At 43.6% G+C, this 14,901-nt stretch overlaps 1 protein-coding gene across 1 annotated transcript in view; it reads right to left on the bottom strand.

Moving 5' to 3' along the window:
- Positions 1-13,400: 13,400 nt before the first annotated feature.
- The window catches only part of PPM1J (protein phosphatase, Mg2+/Mn2+ dependent 1J), a 128,832-nt gene continuing 127,331 nt past the window's right edge, over positions 13,401-14,901 (bottom strand). Inside the window, exon 10 of the mRNA XM_082248428.1 lies at positions 13,401-13,816. Coding sequence (XP_082104554.1) covers positions 13,675-13,816 — 142 coding nt within the window. The 3' untranslated portion in view covers positions 13,401-13,674. The remainder of the gene's footprint in view (positions 13,817-14,901) is intronic.

Genomic DNA, 14,901 nt, shown 5'->3' with positions numbered 1-14,901 from the left:
TGATGAGGCACTAATATGCAGCACTGATAGGCACTGATAGGTAGCACTGATATGCTGCACTGATGGGCATTGAAAGGCGGCACTGATAGGCAATAATGGGCACTGGTGGGTGGCACTAATAGATGGCAATGATGGGCAAAATTGGGTGGCACTGATATATGGCCATCATGAACAGCTCTGGTGAGGAGGGCATTGAAAGGTTTAATGAGCCTTGATTGGCATCCCTGGTGGCAATGGGTGGGCATCCCTGGTGGTCATGGGTGGGCATCCCTGGTGGCCATGGGTGGGCAATCCCTGGTGGCTCTAGTGGCATCCCCTAAGGGTCTGCACTGTAATCAATGCTCTTATTACCAGCACAGAACCCCCCCTGTCAGGAGAGCCGCCGATCGGCTCTCCTCTACTCGTGCTTGTCAGGCAACTGAGGAAAGCTGATCAATGGCACTTCCTTTTTACTATGTGACCAGCTGTGGTTGGACACAGCGGGTCACATAGTAAAGAGCCTATCTCCTATCGCCGCTCTCCTGCTGGACGTCGTATGACGGCCAGTCAGGATAGAGCGACCACTTCCCAGCCGTCATTTTGCTATATGGCGGGCGGGAAGTGGTTAAAACCATTTAAGGAATGGGATGAAAAATATGTTTCTGGAAGAAATTTATAGTGGAATTTAAAGGTGCCTTTACGTTTTTTATTTGTATTTATTGTGTCCCATTAGGGAATGTTCCCTTCTTCAGAGAATATCTTTACAATGTATCTTAGACAGCTGTCCCAGGACAAAGTGCACATATGGGAATATTTCCCCTCCATTCCAGTTGTAGTGGCAATTCAAAATTGTGTATCTTCCTTGAATTTCATGCCTGGTGATATTGGTGATCAGGACGATTAATCTCCCCAACAGGGACACAGACAGCAGTGTAAAAACTTGACGCTGATTCTTACCACTCCATTCAAATCTTAAATAAAAAAGGTTTTGCCTTAACCACTTGACGACTGCTCACAGTATATTTACTGTGGCAGTCAGCCCCTCACAGGCAGAGCGACGTAGGTCTACGTCGCTAGCCTGTGAGGTCTCAGGAGCGAGCGTCCGCCGGTCACTCGCGATCGTCGGTGGAGTGGGAGAAAGGCAGGCGGCTAGTGTAAACAAGCCGCCTGTCATTCTCCCCGGTGTATGAATGATGATCATACGGTTCTACTATGTAGAACCATTGATCACTGTTCATACATCTCAAGCCACAGCCAATCACAGTTAGAATCACGCCCCTAGGGACACACATAGCCCCTCCCTCTCAAAAAAAGTTAACCCCTTTACTGCCAGTGTAATTTTACAGTAACAGTGCATATTTATAGCACTGATTACTGTAGAAAGGTCACTGGTAACCCAAAAAGTGTCAAAAATTTCAGTCAGTCCGCCGCAATGTCACAGTACCGCAAAAAAAAATCGCAGATCGCCGCCATTAAGCGTTAAAAAAAAAACAACAAAAATTACAGAAATCTTTCCCTTTTCCCTTGTTAGTAAACGCGATAACTTTTGCGCAAACCAATCAAAATACGCTTTTTGTGATTTTTTTTACCAAACACATATAGCATAAAACAAATTGGCTGAAAATGTTAAAAAATGTTGATTTTTACATTTTTTTGGGGGGCATTTCATATAAAAAAATTTGAAAAATATTGTTATTTTTGCAAAATTTACACTCTTTTTTTGTTTATAGCGCATGATCAAAAAATCGCACAGGTGATCAAATACCACCAAAAGAAAGCTCTGTTTGTGGGAAAAAAAGGACGCCAAATTCGTTTAGGTTCAGCGTTGCACGGCCGCGCAATTTTCCGTTAAAGTCACGCAGTGCCGAATCGCAAAATAGGCCCTGGTCAGGAAGGGGGTAAAATCTTCCGGGGCTTAAGTGGTTAAGTAATACATTAACTTTTACTTGTTTTGCAACCAGCACTATTGATATAAAAACCATTACATCTTCCACAAATATGTAGAAAAAGATGAGTCGCACCCCGTCCTAAATTCTTCATATTGTTTTTTCTATGAAAAGCAAAGTGGATGCATACATTCTGCCTCCACCCAACATACCACACTACCCAGACACGTTTCACCCCCTAAAGCCTGGTACACAATATTAGTTTTTTCCTGGTTGAACAAAAAAAATGATCTGATGTTATTACAGCGATCTCCCCCCATGAGCTGTTGTGTTTTGACAGGGGGACGGTCCCCCTGCCAGAATATTCCGATCAGTGCTCTCTGCCTTTGGCTGGGAGCGCTGATCGGGAGCCAGTCATCTGCTGGTTGTCTAGTACTTTCGTCCAACAGAAGCCAGCCAATCAGTTAGCTTCTGTCGCACAAGGTGCCATAGACATGGGCCGAATGTCAGCCGTTTTTTTTTTTTTTTAACCAGCTGATGTCGGCCGGCATTCGGCCTGTGTGTATGGGGTTTAAGGGCTTGTTCACAGGGGGTGGAGATGGGCTACTGGAGCCAGCACCCTGATAGTTGTTAAATGATGAGTGGAAGTAGTTTGGAGCAGTTTTGCAGATTTGGGTATGTGTTTACTGAACCATTATATGTTAACACAGACATAGCTAATAATTCCTATGAGCCCAAAGACAGGCTCCAAAACCATTCCATTATAATTGAATGCTGTATCATGGTTGCAAGAACAGTTGCAGTCTATCTTGGTACGCACAGATCCAGGGCCGGATTAAGAGCATCATGGGCTTGGTGCTGAGGATTTTGAAGGGCCTTAAGGGCCGTGCCTTGCCATGCACCCAGAGGAGGAAGGGTGCAGCCATGCATGCCTAATTCAACATGGGATGCTGTCTCTGAAGCCCATAAACACATCCATGCATCGGCAACTGTCCCTCCTTTTCCGGCCTTCGTGCTGTGTGGGGAGGTTCTGAGGGAGCTGCCTGGGGAAGCGAGCATAGAAGCCAGACTTCTGTGTTTACAAGTGACAGAAGAGCGGTAACAGTGAATATGGCCAACCCGGGGCCTATATAAAAGGTAGGGGCCTGGAGCTGCAGCTCCAATAGCCCCTACGTTAACCACTTAAGCCCCGGAGGATTTGGCTGCTAAAAGACCAGGGGGTTTTTTGCGATTTTTTACTGCGTGACTTTGACGGACAATTGCGCGGTTGTGCGACGCTGTACCTAAACGAATTTCACTTCCTTTTTTTCCCACAAACAGAGCTTTCTTTTGGTGGTATTTGATCACCTGTGCGATTTTTTGATCATGCGCTATAAACAAAAAAAGAGCGTAATTTTTGCAAAAATAACAATATTTTTCACATTTTTTTTATATGAAATTCCCCCCAAAAAAAATGTAAAAATCAAAATTTTTTAACATTTTCGGCCAAATTGTTTTACGCTACATATGTTTGGTAAAAAAAATAGCAAAAAGCGTATTTTGATTGGTTTGCGCAAAAGTTATCGCGTTTACTAACAAAGGGAAAGATTTTTGTCATTTTTGGTGTTTTTTTTTTTTAACGAGTAATGGCGGCGATCTGCGATTTTTTTTGCGGTACTGCGACATTGCGGCGGACAGATCGGACCCTTGACTGACATTTTTGACACTTTTGGGGGTACCAGTGACATTACTGCAGTAATCAGTGCTATATATATGCACTGTTACTGCAAAAATGACACTGGCAGGGAAGGGGTTAACTTTATTGGACAGGGAGGGGTTAAGTGTGTCCTAGGGGCGTGTTTCTAACTGTGCAGGGACATGGCTATTGGTGTAAAAGCAAAGATCAACGGTTCTACATAGTAGAACCGTCAGATCTTCATTTTTACACCAGGGAGAATGGCGGGCGGCTTGTTTACATAAGCCGCTCCGCCTTTCTCCCTTCACAGGAGCGATCGTAGTGTGACCGGCGGACATCGAGTCCGCCGGACACACGCACTGACTTGTCTGTGAACGAGCCGCGGCCGGGGCTGACCACCGCAGGCGCGCGCCCGCCCGCAATAGGCTCGCAAGTCAGTGACAGGCGAGTGACGTATCCATACGTCACTCTGCCTGGCCGGGGCTGACCGCCGCAGTATATAGTCGTGCGGCGGTCGGCAACCGGTTAATCTGGCCCTGCACAGATCTTACCACCACCCCCCACCTTCCTCCAAATGTCCTATTGGCCCATCACTATAATGTGTATGCGCAACCTCACTGACCATTAGGAATTTAAAGTAAGCAGGAAAGGACAGGCAAGTTTTAGCTCTATTAGAAAAAGCTTGAGCCTTACATATCAGAACAGCCCAGCATTCAGCCTTTCAAGGAATGTTTTGTTGGTCGAAAATGATGTGACTTTGGTAAAAGTGTTAACCACTTAAGCCCCGGAAGATTTTACCCCCTTCCTGACCAGGGCCTACTTTGCGATTCGGCACTGCGTGACTTTAACGGACAATTGCGCGGTCGTGCGACGCTGTACCTAAACAAATTTGACGTCCGTTTTTTCCCACAAACAGAGCTTTCTTTTGGTGGTATTTGATCACCTGTGCGATTTTTTGATCATGCGCTATAAACAAAAAAAGAGCGTCAATTTTGCAAAAATAGCATTTTTCACATTTTTTTTTATGAAATTCCCCCCCCAAAAAATGTAAAAATCTATGTTTTTTTAACATTTTGGGCCAATTTTTTTTTTTTTACCATATGTTTGGTAAAAAAAAAAAAAATCGCAAAAAGCGTATTTTGATTGGTTTGCGCAAAAGTTATTGCGTTTACTAACAAAGGGAAAGATTTTTGTAATTTTTGTTGTTTTTTTTTAACGCGTAATGGCGGCGATCTGCGATTTTTTTGCGGGACTGCGACATTGCGGCGGACAGATCAGACCCCTAACTGACATTTTTTACACTTTTGGGGTTACCAGTGACATTACTACAGTAATCAGTGCTATACATATGCACTGTTACTGTAAAAATGACACTGGCAGTGAAGTAGTTAACATTATTGGAGAGGGAGGGGTTAAGTGTGTTCCTAGGGGCGTGTTTCTAACTGTGATTGGCTGTGGCTACTAGTGTAAGAACAGAGATCAACGGTCCTACATAGTAGAACCGTCTGATCTCCATTCTTACACAGGGAAGAATGACAGGCGGCTTTGTTTACATTAGCCGCCTGCCTTTCTTCCGGTGTAACGGAAGATCGCGAGTGCCCGGGGGACATCGGGTCCGCTGGGCACACGCGCGGGGGGAGTCATTGACCACGCGGGAGCGCGCCTCCGGCGGCGCGCGCTCGCTCCCTAGAGCCTCACAGGCTAGTGACGTAGCCCTACGTCGCTTTGCCTGTGAGGGGCTGACTGCCGACGTAAATAGTTGTGCGGTGTTCGGCAAGCGGTTAATGCATGTCAAATTTAGTGAGTTAACCACAAAAGGACACAAAGAGATAATTTTGGCTCTGTACTACTAATGATGAGTTTTTTTTTTGAGCGAGAGTTATGCATTTTAGCCATGTAATGCAGGATGGAATTGAGCTTTTCCTACAAATGGTTGAGTGTAAGGCACCAGGCTCCTTCAATTTAGCAGGAATTGGCAACAATTCCAACCATGTCTTTAGGCTTTAGGTTCATAATTATTGTAAGTGATTTCAATTGAAAGAAAACGAAATCTTCAGCCTGTAAAAGATTTTTCATTTAGGGAGGAGATATTCTTTGCAAAGCATGACATGAGTATATATAACTGTAGTATAGGAAATGTCAAAATTGCTGCCATTATATTGTGGCTCCACCATTAGTTCCTAGGAACCACGTATAGGAACTGATATAATGAGAAGGCCGGCTAGATTAAAATATATGTCATACTATTTTTATCCTTACTGGGTTATCAGGATTTATATATTGCCAACAGTTTGCACAGACTTTACAAAATGAAATATTGGTGGAGGGTGGGGGTAAAGGTTGCTATAGATTAAAAAAGGTTGTTGACTTCCAAAAAGTAGAGTTATTTAACCCCTTAAGGACCGCCCCTCCTGCGTGAACCAACGTAGGCATATGTTAGTCGCGCGGCTGCAGCTACGGGGCGGCACGCTCCCGCCCCCACTCGGCAGCGGGGACTCCGATGCATGGGGCAGGCGGCTCCGATTGCTGTCCGACACCCGCGATCGTTCCCCGCTGAGAGAGAAGAACGGTCAGCTGTTGTAAACACAGCTGACTGTTCTTCTCTCTGGAATGATCACAGAGTGCCTGTGATCCTTCTATGTAGGATCACCGGTCTCTATGGTAATTTCACAAGCCCATCCCCCATACAGTTAGAATCACTCCCCTAGGCTCACATTTAACCCCTTGATCACCCACAATATTAACCCCTTCCCTGCCAGTGTCAATATTACAGTAACAGTGCATATTTTTAGCACTGATTACTGTAGTAATGTCACTGGTCCCCTCAAAAGTGTAAAAAATGTCAGTTAGGGTTCTGATCTGTCCGCCCCAATGTCACAGTCCCGCTAAAAATCGCAGATCACCGCCTTTACTATTAAAAAAAAAAAACATTAAAAATTACATAAATCTTTCCTGTAGTTAGTAGACGCAATAACTTTTGTGCAAACCAATCAAAATACGCCTATTGTGATTTTTTTTACCAAAAATATGTAGCAGAAAACAAATTGGCCTAAAATGTTAAAAAATTTAGATTTTTAAAATTTTTTTTGGGAATGTTATATAGTAGAAAGTGAAATATATATATATATATATATATATATATATATATATATATATTTCAGAATTGTTGCTCTTTTTTTTGTTTATAGCGCAAAAAATAAAAATCGCACAGGTGATCAAATACCACCAAAAGAAAGCTCTATTTGTGGGAAAAAAAGGACATCAATTTTATTTGGGTCCACAACAGCGCAATTGTCTGTTAAATTAACGCAGTGCCAAATCGCAAAATATGGCCTGGTCATTAAGGGGGCAAATCCTTCTGGTCCAGAAGTGGTTAAATTAAAAATGTAAATTATATTTTTTTTAGCTGTACATGCAAAAGGAATCAGTTTGATATACATATTATTAACAATGTATGTTTAAGAAAAAAAAAAAAAACAAACATTGTTTTTAGCTATAGTTTGTTTAATATATGTTCATAGAGGCAGCAATATTTGCCTAGTACATATGCAGCTCTGCTTTCTGCTTTGCAGTGCTACACAGCAGTTATATTTTTTCTTGCTATTAGGGATTTCAATCAGTGCCCATTAGTAATGCCTGTCAGTGCCTCATCAGTACTGCCTATTAGTGCCACCAACGGTGCCCATTAGTGCTGCCTATGAGTGCCCATCGGTGCCGCCTATCAGTACCCATCAATGTTGCATATTGGTGCCACCTATCAGTGCCCATCAGTGCTGCATATCAGTGCCGCCTATCAGTGGCAATCAGTGTTACATATTAGGCCCTCATCATCAGTGCCACCTCATTAGTGACTATCAGTGCCCCTCAGTGCAGCCTCATCAGTGCTCGTCAGTGCAGGAAAAAAAATTTACTTATTTACAAAATGTTTACAATAGATAAAGAAAAACATTTTTTTTTTCAAAATTTTCGGTCTTTTTTTATTTGTTTAGCAAAAAAGAAAAACCCAGAGTTGATCAAATACCACCAAAAGAAAGCTCTATTTGTTTGTAAATGATAAAATTTTTGTTTGGGTACAGTGTTGCATGACCGCGCAATTATCATTCAAAATGTGACAGCGCTAAAAGCTGAAAATTGGCCTGGGCAGGAAGGGGGTGAAAGTGCCCTGTATTGAAGTGGTTAAAGTGGAGTTCCACCCATTTTCGTAACTATAGATCTATGTAATCCCCTTTAAAATGACTTTTACCAATGGAAACTTTTTTTTTTGCTAGTAAATACCTTATTTTCTGCTTTATTCCTCCTCTCCTCACTTCCGGGTCCAATCGGCGATGACGTCATTCAGCGATTCGCAGTGTGTGCTGGGATGTATTCCATTCCAGAAATCTCGCAGTATTACCCAGGAGCTGAGCTGTAGTGTGTGTATTCAGGCCGTGACCTGCCCCGCCTCTGCCCCGCCTCCTCTCAGTGAGTTGTACTGTATGCATTGTATTCAGGACGTGCTCTGCCCCGCCTCCGCCCCGCCTCCTCTCAGTGAGCTCAGTGAGGATATAATGCTTTCAGTCCTCGCTCACTGAGAGGAGGTGGGGCAGAGCACGGCCTGAATACAATACATACTGTACAGCTCACTGAGAGGAGGCAGGGCGGAGGCGGGGCAGAGAACGGCCTGAATACAATGCATACAGTACAACTCACTGAGAGGAGGCAGGGCAGAGGCGGGGCAGGTCACGGCCTGAATACACACAGTACAGCTCAGCTCCTGTGTAATACTGCGAGATTTCTGGCATGGAATACATCCCAGCATACAATGCGAATTGCTGAATGACCTCATCGCCGATTGGACCCGGAAGTGAGGAGAGGAGGAATAAAGCAGAAATTAATGTATTTACTAGCAAAAAAAAGTTTCCATTGGTAAAAGTCGTTTTAAAGGGGATTACATACATCTATGTAATCCAACCTATTAAAAATGGGTGGAACTCCACTTTAATGTAAGTGTATTTTATTACTCTGGAATAAATGAATGCTGGATTTACACTATGTGGAGCATCCTTTTTTCTTTGAGCCCTCCTATACGGATGTCGCTATTGGATGCTTAACCTTACAGTACAATTTGAACATCCACAGAAATATCACTACAAGGCCCTGGAGGGGTAAACAGCCACACGGCCTCCTGTGATGAGAGGTCCAGTACTGCTAGTAAGCAGGCATTAGTATTGCTTCTACGATGGTGGTGTGTTTCCGGTGGATATCCATAATTGGTGGCGTATGGTGACATTTGTTACCTTGGATAGTGAATCACATATGGACAAATTGAAATTCTACCCATTGGGATTAGTTATATGGGACTTTGTCACATCCTATATTTTCCCCTTTTTTCTCTTCCTTTCAAGCTCATGCACTATCAATTTTTAGCACAACTCTGTTTTTATATATATATATATATATATATATATATATATATATATATATATATATAAATTCTACAATGCACTCGGGGAATTTAGCCAAGGACCAGTTCTTTTATTGATATTATTCTTACACTTCAGATTTTCTTTATTATTGTATATACTTATACAGTATATCTTATATTAATTTATGCAATATGATTTCATACCACTAGGTGGACTACTTTAACTACATTTTAGCTCACATTTCTTCTGTATCCTATTTCATCTGTCTTTTTTTGTAAATGAAACAACATCATTTACTATAATAACTAACCCTATAATACTACATACCCCCCCCCCCCCCCTATAAGACAAAACCAGAGAAAATTCCCAGCTCAACTCACCAACCAGTCTGCTTACCAACCAAATTAACCTAACAGTCTGCGTTAAATCAGGTGTTTAGTTAGCACACATTTGCAAATGCATGTGTAAGCTGCAAGGCCACCTCACGGCACCCTGTATTACCTGCAGTCCTAACTCCTGTAAATGTAGGAGTCTCCACAGTGGAAGCACATGCATTCTAATGGATAGATAGGGGGCAGGTGGGCAGGATTGTTACGGATAACCCCCTCATAACACTACTGTAGTGGAAATCTTAGGTTCCATAGTCAGGCCAATCTTTATATAAGGATGGAAAGGAAAATTTGGAAATAGCAATGCTGCTAATAGCTAAATTATTTATTAGTTTCAAAGCATTCTGGTATCTGTACATAAAATCTATAGCACACACTTTACAGAGAAAAGAGTTTCTATCCTAAGACATGTACATTTCCTGCCTGTCTCTCTCTACTAATTAAAGAGGAAGTAAACCGCTGTCTTTTTTTTGTTTTCTGACCTGCAAAGTAAAGGCATAATGTGCTAGTATGCATCACATACTAGCACATTATGTGAAAGTTATCTGCAAACAAAGCCCTCGTTGTCACCGATGCCTCCATCTTCACCCGTCTTCCTCCTGGGAACGCAGGCCCTGGCTGTGTGATTGGCTGGAGCCGCGTGACGTCACTCCCACGCATGCACGCAGAAGCCACCGGTCACGGCACAGAGTGTCCGTTCCTTCAGAGAGCATGACATCATCAGCTGCATATACAGTAAATTATCTCCTAAACGGCACATGTTTAGGAGATATTTACAGTACCTATAGGTAAGCCTTATTATAGGCTTACCTATAGGTACAAACAATCAATGGAAGTTTACTTCCTCTTTAAGTGCTGCAAAATTGACACTAAACAATAACCTTATTTTAAAAATATAATTCCATATACTGTACACTTACAGGCCATTTTATTAGGTACACCTGTTCAATTGCTTGGTAACACAAGTTGCTAATCAGCCAATCACATTGCAGCATTTAGGCATCTAAACATGGTGAAGACAACCTGCTGAAGTTCAAACCGAGCATCAGTGTGCTGTTACCCAGTTAATATTCTCATTATTGTAGATGCAATTTACATAGTATATTCTGTGATTTATTTACCATGTATTTTTCTATGGGTAGGTATTTGCTGCCACCTTCTGGCCTTTTTTGGTAATGCTCTTGCTCCTCCTGTGAGCATGATACATAATTTCCTTGTATGTAAACTCCGCCCTGCTCTTGCTGTATTTCCTGTGTCATGGCTGCTTGCATTTGCCTCATGTAACAGGGACTCTTGTATTCCACATGCTAAGCTAGGAAAGCATCATCTTTTGACCGCATAATACTGAAATCCATTCATTCTGCTGTATTCCTGTTGTGTGATGTTCAGAATAAACCAGCTTTTGGATGAAACCAGTATTGGTGAGTTCAGCTATCTGAGGAGGATTGTCGGCAGTGACCGTATCTGCTTATACAGGCCAGGCACAGAGGTCTCACAAGGGTTAGATCACTATCACAACAATCCGAGTCAGAATAATCAGAATGAGGAAGAAAGGGGATTTAAGTGACTTTAAATGCGACATGGTTGTTGGTGCAAGAAGGGCTGGTCTGATTATTTCAAAAACTGCTGATCTACTGGGATTTTCACTCACAACCATCTCTGGGGTTTACAGAGAATGGTCCAGAAAAGAGTAAATATCCAGTGAGCGGCAGTTGCGTGGACGAAAATGCCTTGATGTCAGAGGAAAATGAGCAGACTGATTTGAGACGATAGAAAGGCAACAGTAACTCAAATACCCACACCAAACAAACTTGAAGCAGATGGGCTACAGCAGCAGAAGACCCCACCAGGTGTCACTCCTGTCAGCTAAGAACAGAAAACTGAGGCTACAATTCACATAGGCTTACCAAAATTGGACAATAGAAGATTGGAAAAACTTTGCCTGGTCTGGTGAGTCACGATTTCAGCTGCGACATCCAGATGGTAGAGTCAGAATTCGGCATAAACAACATGAAAGCATGGATCCATCCTGCCTTGTAGCAATGGTTAGGCTGGTGGTGTAATGATGTGGGTGATATTTTCTTGGCATGCTTTGAGCCCCTTAGTACCAATTTAGCATCGTTCAAATGCCATTGCCTACCTGGGTATTGTTGCTGGCCATGTCCTTCCCTTTATGACTGCAGCGTACCCATCTTCTGATGACTACTTCCAGCAGGATAATGCACCATGTCACAAAGCTCAAATCATCTCACCACTGGTTTCTTGAACATGACAATGAGGTCACTGTATTCCAATGACCTCCACAGTCACCAGATCTCAGTCCAATAGAGCACCTATGGGATGTGGTGGAATGGGAGATTCACATTCATGGATGTGCAGCCGACAAATCTGCAGCAACTGCGTAATGCTATCATGTCAACATGCCAAAATCTCTGAGGAATGTTTCCAATACCTTGTTAAATCTATACATGTACACTGCTCTATGCACACTACAAATCCCACAGTCCATAGTCTAAGCTCCATGTAAGGAGCAAGTAAGTGTCAGAACTCCCAGCCTACACCCCCCCCCCATCCTCACCCCCATCCAGCTGTATATTCTCCATTGCTCCCAGTTTACTCCCTTTCACTTTATATAGTTTGTTTGGTTCAAGCTGAACCACAATAACTATTTCCCTTACTAGGTGCTGCTGCCGCTCTCACTGCTCTATAAACTGCATGTAGCATCCAGCAGTGGCACAGGGGCTTCCCGCCTGCTGGTGGAACAAAATTGAGTAGGGGTGGGCACTGCTCAGCCATTCACAGGAAGCCTTGTATTTTTATGAATATAAGACTTCCACACAGGCCCGGGAAAAGGGGTAGGCAGGAGGGGCGGCTGCCCTGGGCACTGTTTAATCATGTGAGGTGAGGGGCAACACAAGGAGATCAGGGGGGAGGGGATTTGTGTTGAGAAGCGGAATTTTTGGGGGTGGCAAGATTTGTTCTAGGAGGGCAAATTTTGGGAGGTGTGCTAGGAATGTTGATTTGGGGGGAGGGGGAGATTTGTGTTGGGAGGGAGGATGGGGAAGAGGATTTGTGCTAGGTGGTGAGATTTGGGGGGTTTGTACTATAAAAGTAAACCGGTAGAGGGGGGGGGTAATTTGTGCTAGTAGGGATGATTAGGGCTATTTGTGCTGGGGGGGGATTTGTGGGAGGGATTTTTGCTAGGATGGGGGATTAGGGGAGGGGACTTTGTGCTGGAAGGGGGGATTTTTTTTTTTTTTGAGGGGGGATTTATGCTGGGGGCATATGGGAAGAGAGAGGGGTTTAGCTGGTGGGGAATTGGGGCGCAAATATTTGTGCTGGGAGGGGGGATTTTTTTTGAGGGGGGGGGGGGATTTATGCTGGGGGCATATGGGAAGAGAGAGGGTTTTAGCTGGTGGGGAATCGGGGCGCAAAGATTTGTGCTGGGAGGGGGGATTTCTGCAGGAGGGCAGATTTGTATTGGTAGAAGGGGGATTTATGCTTAGAGTGTGAGCATGCAGATTAGTGCTTGATTTGTTTTTGTTTTTTTTGAGGGGGGGTGGATTTTCACTGACACATAAAATTGCTCATACATTTTGGGGGGGGGGGGGGGGTTGGCGCAATTTGGCATGTTCGCCCTGGGCTCTAGATGACCTTGTCCTGGCAATGCTTCCTCGGAATGGCTAAGGTGAAGATTGTAACTTCATCTGCCTGCCTCTTCACCCCAGGCAATCAGTGGAAGCCTTGTATTCATTGATAAAAATACAAGGCTTCCTGTAAATGGCTGAGCAGCGTTTTCTTCCAGTACCGCTGCTAAGACACAGCGCTGTATACCGTATGTCGCAGCTGCTACACAGTTTTAACAGCACTAACGGCAACCAAAATAGGAAATTGCTTGTTTGGCCAGCTTGGCCCGGACAAACTATTTGAAGTGAAAGGAAAGGTAAATAATTTTTGATCCATAGGTCTCATTATCCTATTGAGTAGATGCGTTCTATATTGACATTTAATGACAGATACCAAATCAGTCAGTCCTTATTTTACTATAAACATGATGATTCTTTATTAAGAAGTCAGCTTGTTCTTTACTTTTTAGAATTTACTTACATTTTGCCATGTAATCCATGTGCTTATAATAAGGCTGACTGGCAAGCAGTTGCGAACCTGTAACATACATTTAAATAAGAAAATATAAGCTTGATAAACTGAGTCTTTGGGAAAAGGGTTTTATGTTAAAGTGCTTTGCATTTGCTGTGCTTCCAGAATATGCTGTCGAGGTAATGCACCGTCCATGTGCCCAGAATATTCACTATAAACATGTCATCAATGCTTTCTTTTCTTCAGTTGCTCTGTTCATTTAGTGGAATAACAAAGACGGAGATGTCATCTAAAGAGGCAAGTTTCCCGTTTGGTAGCCTCCATCCACTCTCTTTCCGAACTCCCCTTGTCCGAAGAACAAGCTCTTGTGCAGCAAGGTTATATCTGTAACACATACAGCCATGTAAAACACAAGTATTTATTTTCTGATTTTTTGGGCTTTAACAAGTGTAATACATAATAAAAGTAAAATTTATAGTACATGCAGAAACAATTTGCAATTCCATTTCCTACAAACCAAAAAAGCCCACATATATGAAGTTGCTATGTATCAATTTTACTTGAACTCCAAATATGCTATCGATTGTCTGGTTGTATAGGGGAGCCTTATGTCTAAACACTTATAGCAAGGAAATAAAACCATTCCATGCACCGGTTCATTAAAGAAGTACAGCCAAAGCTCATTTGACTGTACTTCTCCTGTGGACCACAGGAGTGCTGCTTATTTTGCACTCCTGTGACCCATTTTCAGCAGACAGCAGGCTAAGGCCCGCTGTTAGCTTACATCACAGAGCCGGTCCAGGCTCGGGAAAGATCATGACCATATGGTCGGGATCTGCCCACATGCCTGGACCAGCACCCAGCCAAGCCACTGAGAGCCTGCGCGGGTCGCTTTCACCCCCTCCACAGCCAGCACACCAGTGAGCAAGGGGGTGGGGGCAGAGCAGAGAGCCAGTCACTGACAGTCACCAGCTCTCTGCTCAGGGAGCACTGAGAACTGAGTCATCAGTGGGTGACTGGCATGTGTGATGTTTCCTCTGGTAGTGGAGGGGGTTAAGTGCTTAGCACCCCCACTAGCGGCCAGTTTCCCATTCTTTTGGACTAGATCCACGGCACAAAGTGCCTAGTGATCCAGCCTGCACTCACAGAAGAGAGTATATAGAGGGGCTCCAGGAGAAGAGAGCGAGGATGGAGGTTGGAGAAGGAGCATGTTTCTTGTATGCTACAGCAACCACGGGATGTGTCACTGGGAGAGGGGTGACCTGCATTGCTAGATTGGTGTAGCCTGGCAGAGGCTCGGCAGTACAGGCCTCTAAGTGCTGCACACCTGGGAGTGGTGTCCTCTATGCAAAGGAGTGATTAAAGGGTAACTCCACTTTCGTGGGGGGGGGGGGGAGAAATAGCAAATAAAGAAAAAAACAATATAGCGTATACAATTGCGACACAAATCATATTGTAATTGAATGTTA

This window comes from Pelophylax lessonae (assembly GCF_965119305.1).
Source record: "Pelophylax lessonae genome assembly, chromosome: 2".
In the NCBI taxonomy this organism is placed as follows: domain Eukaryota; kingdom Metazoa; phylum Chordata; class Amphibia; order Anura; family Ranidae; genus Pelophylax; species Pelophylax lessonae.
This window is presented reverse-complemented; position numbering and strand designations above follow the sequence as displayed.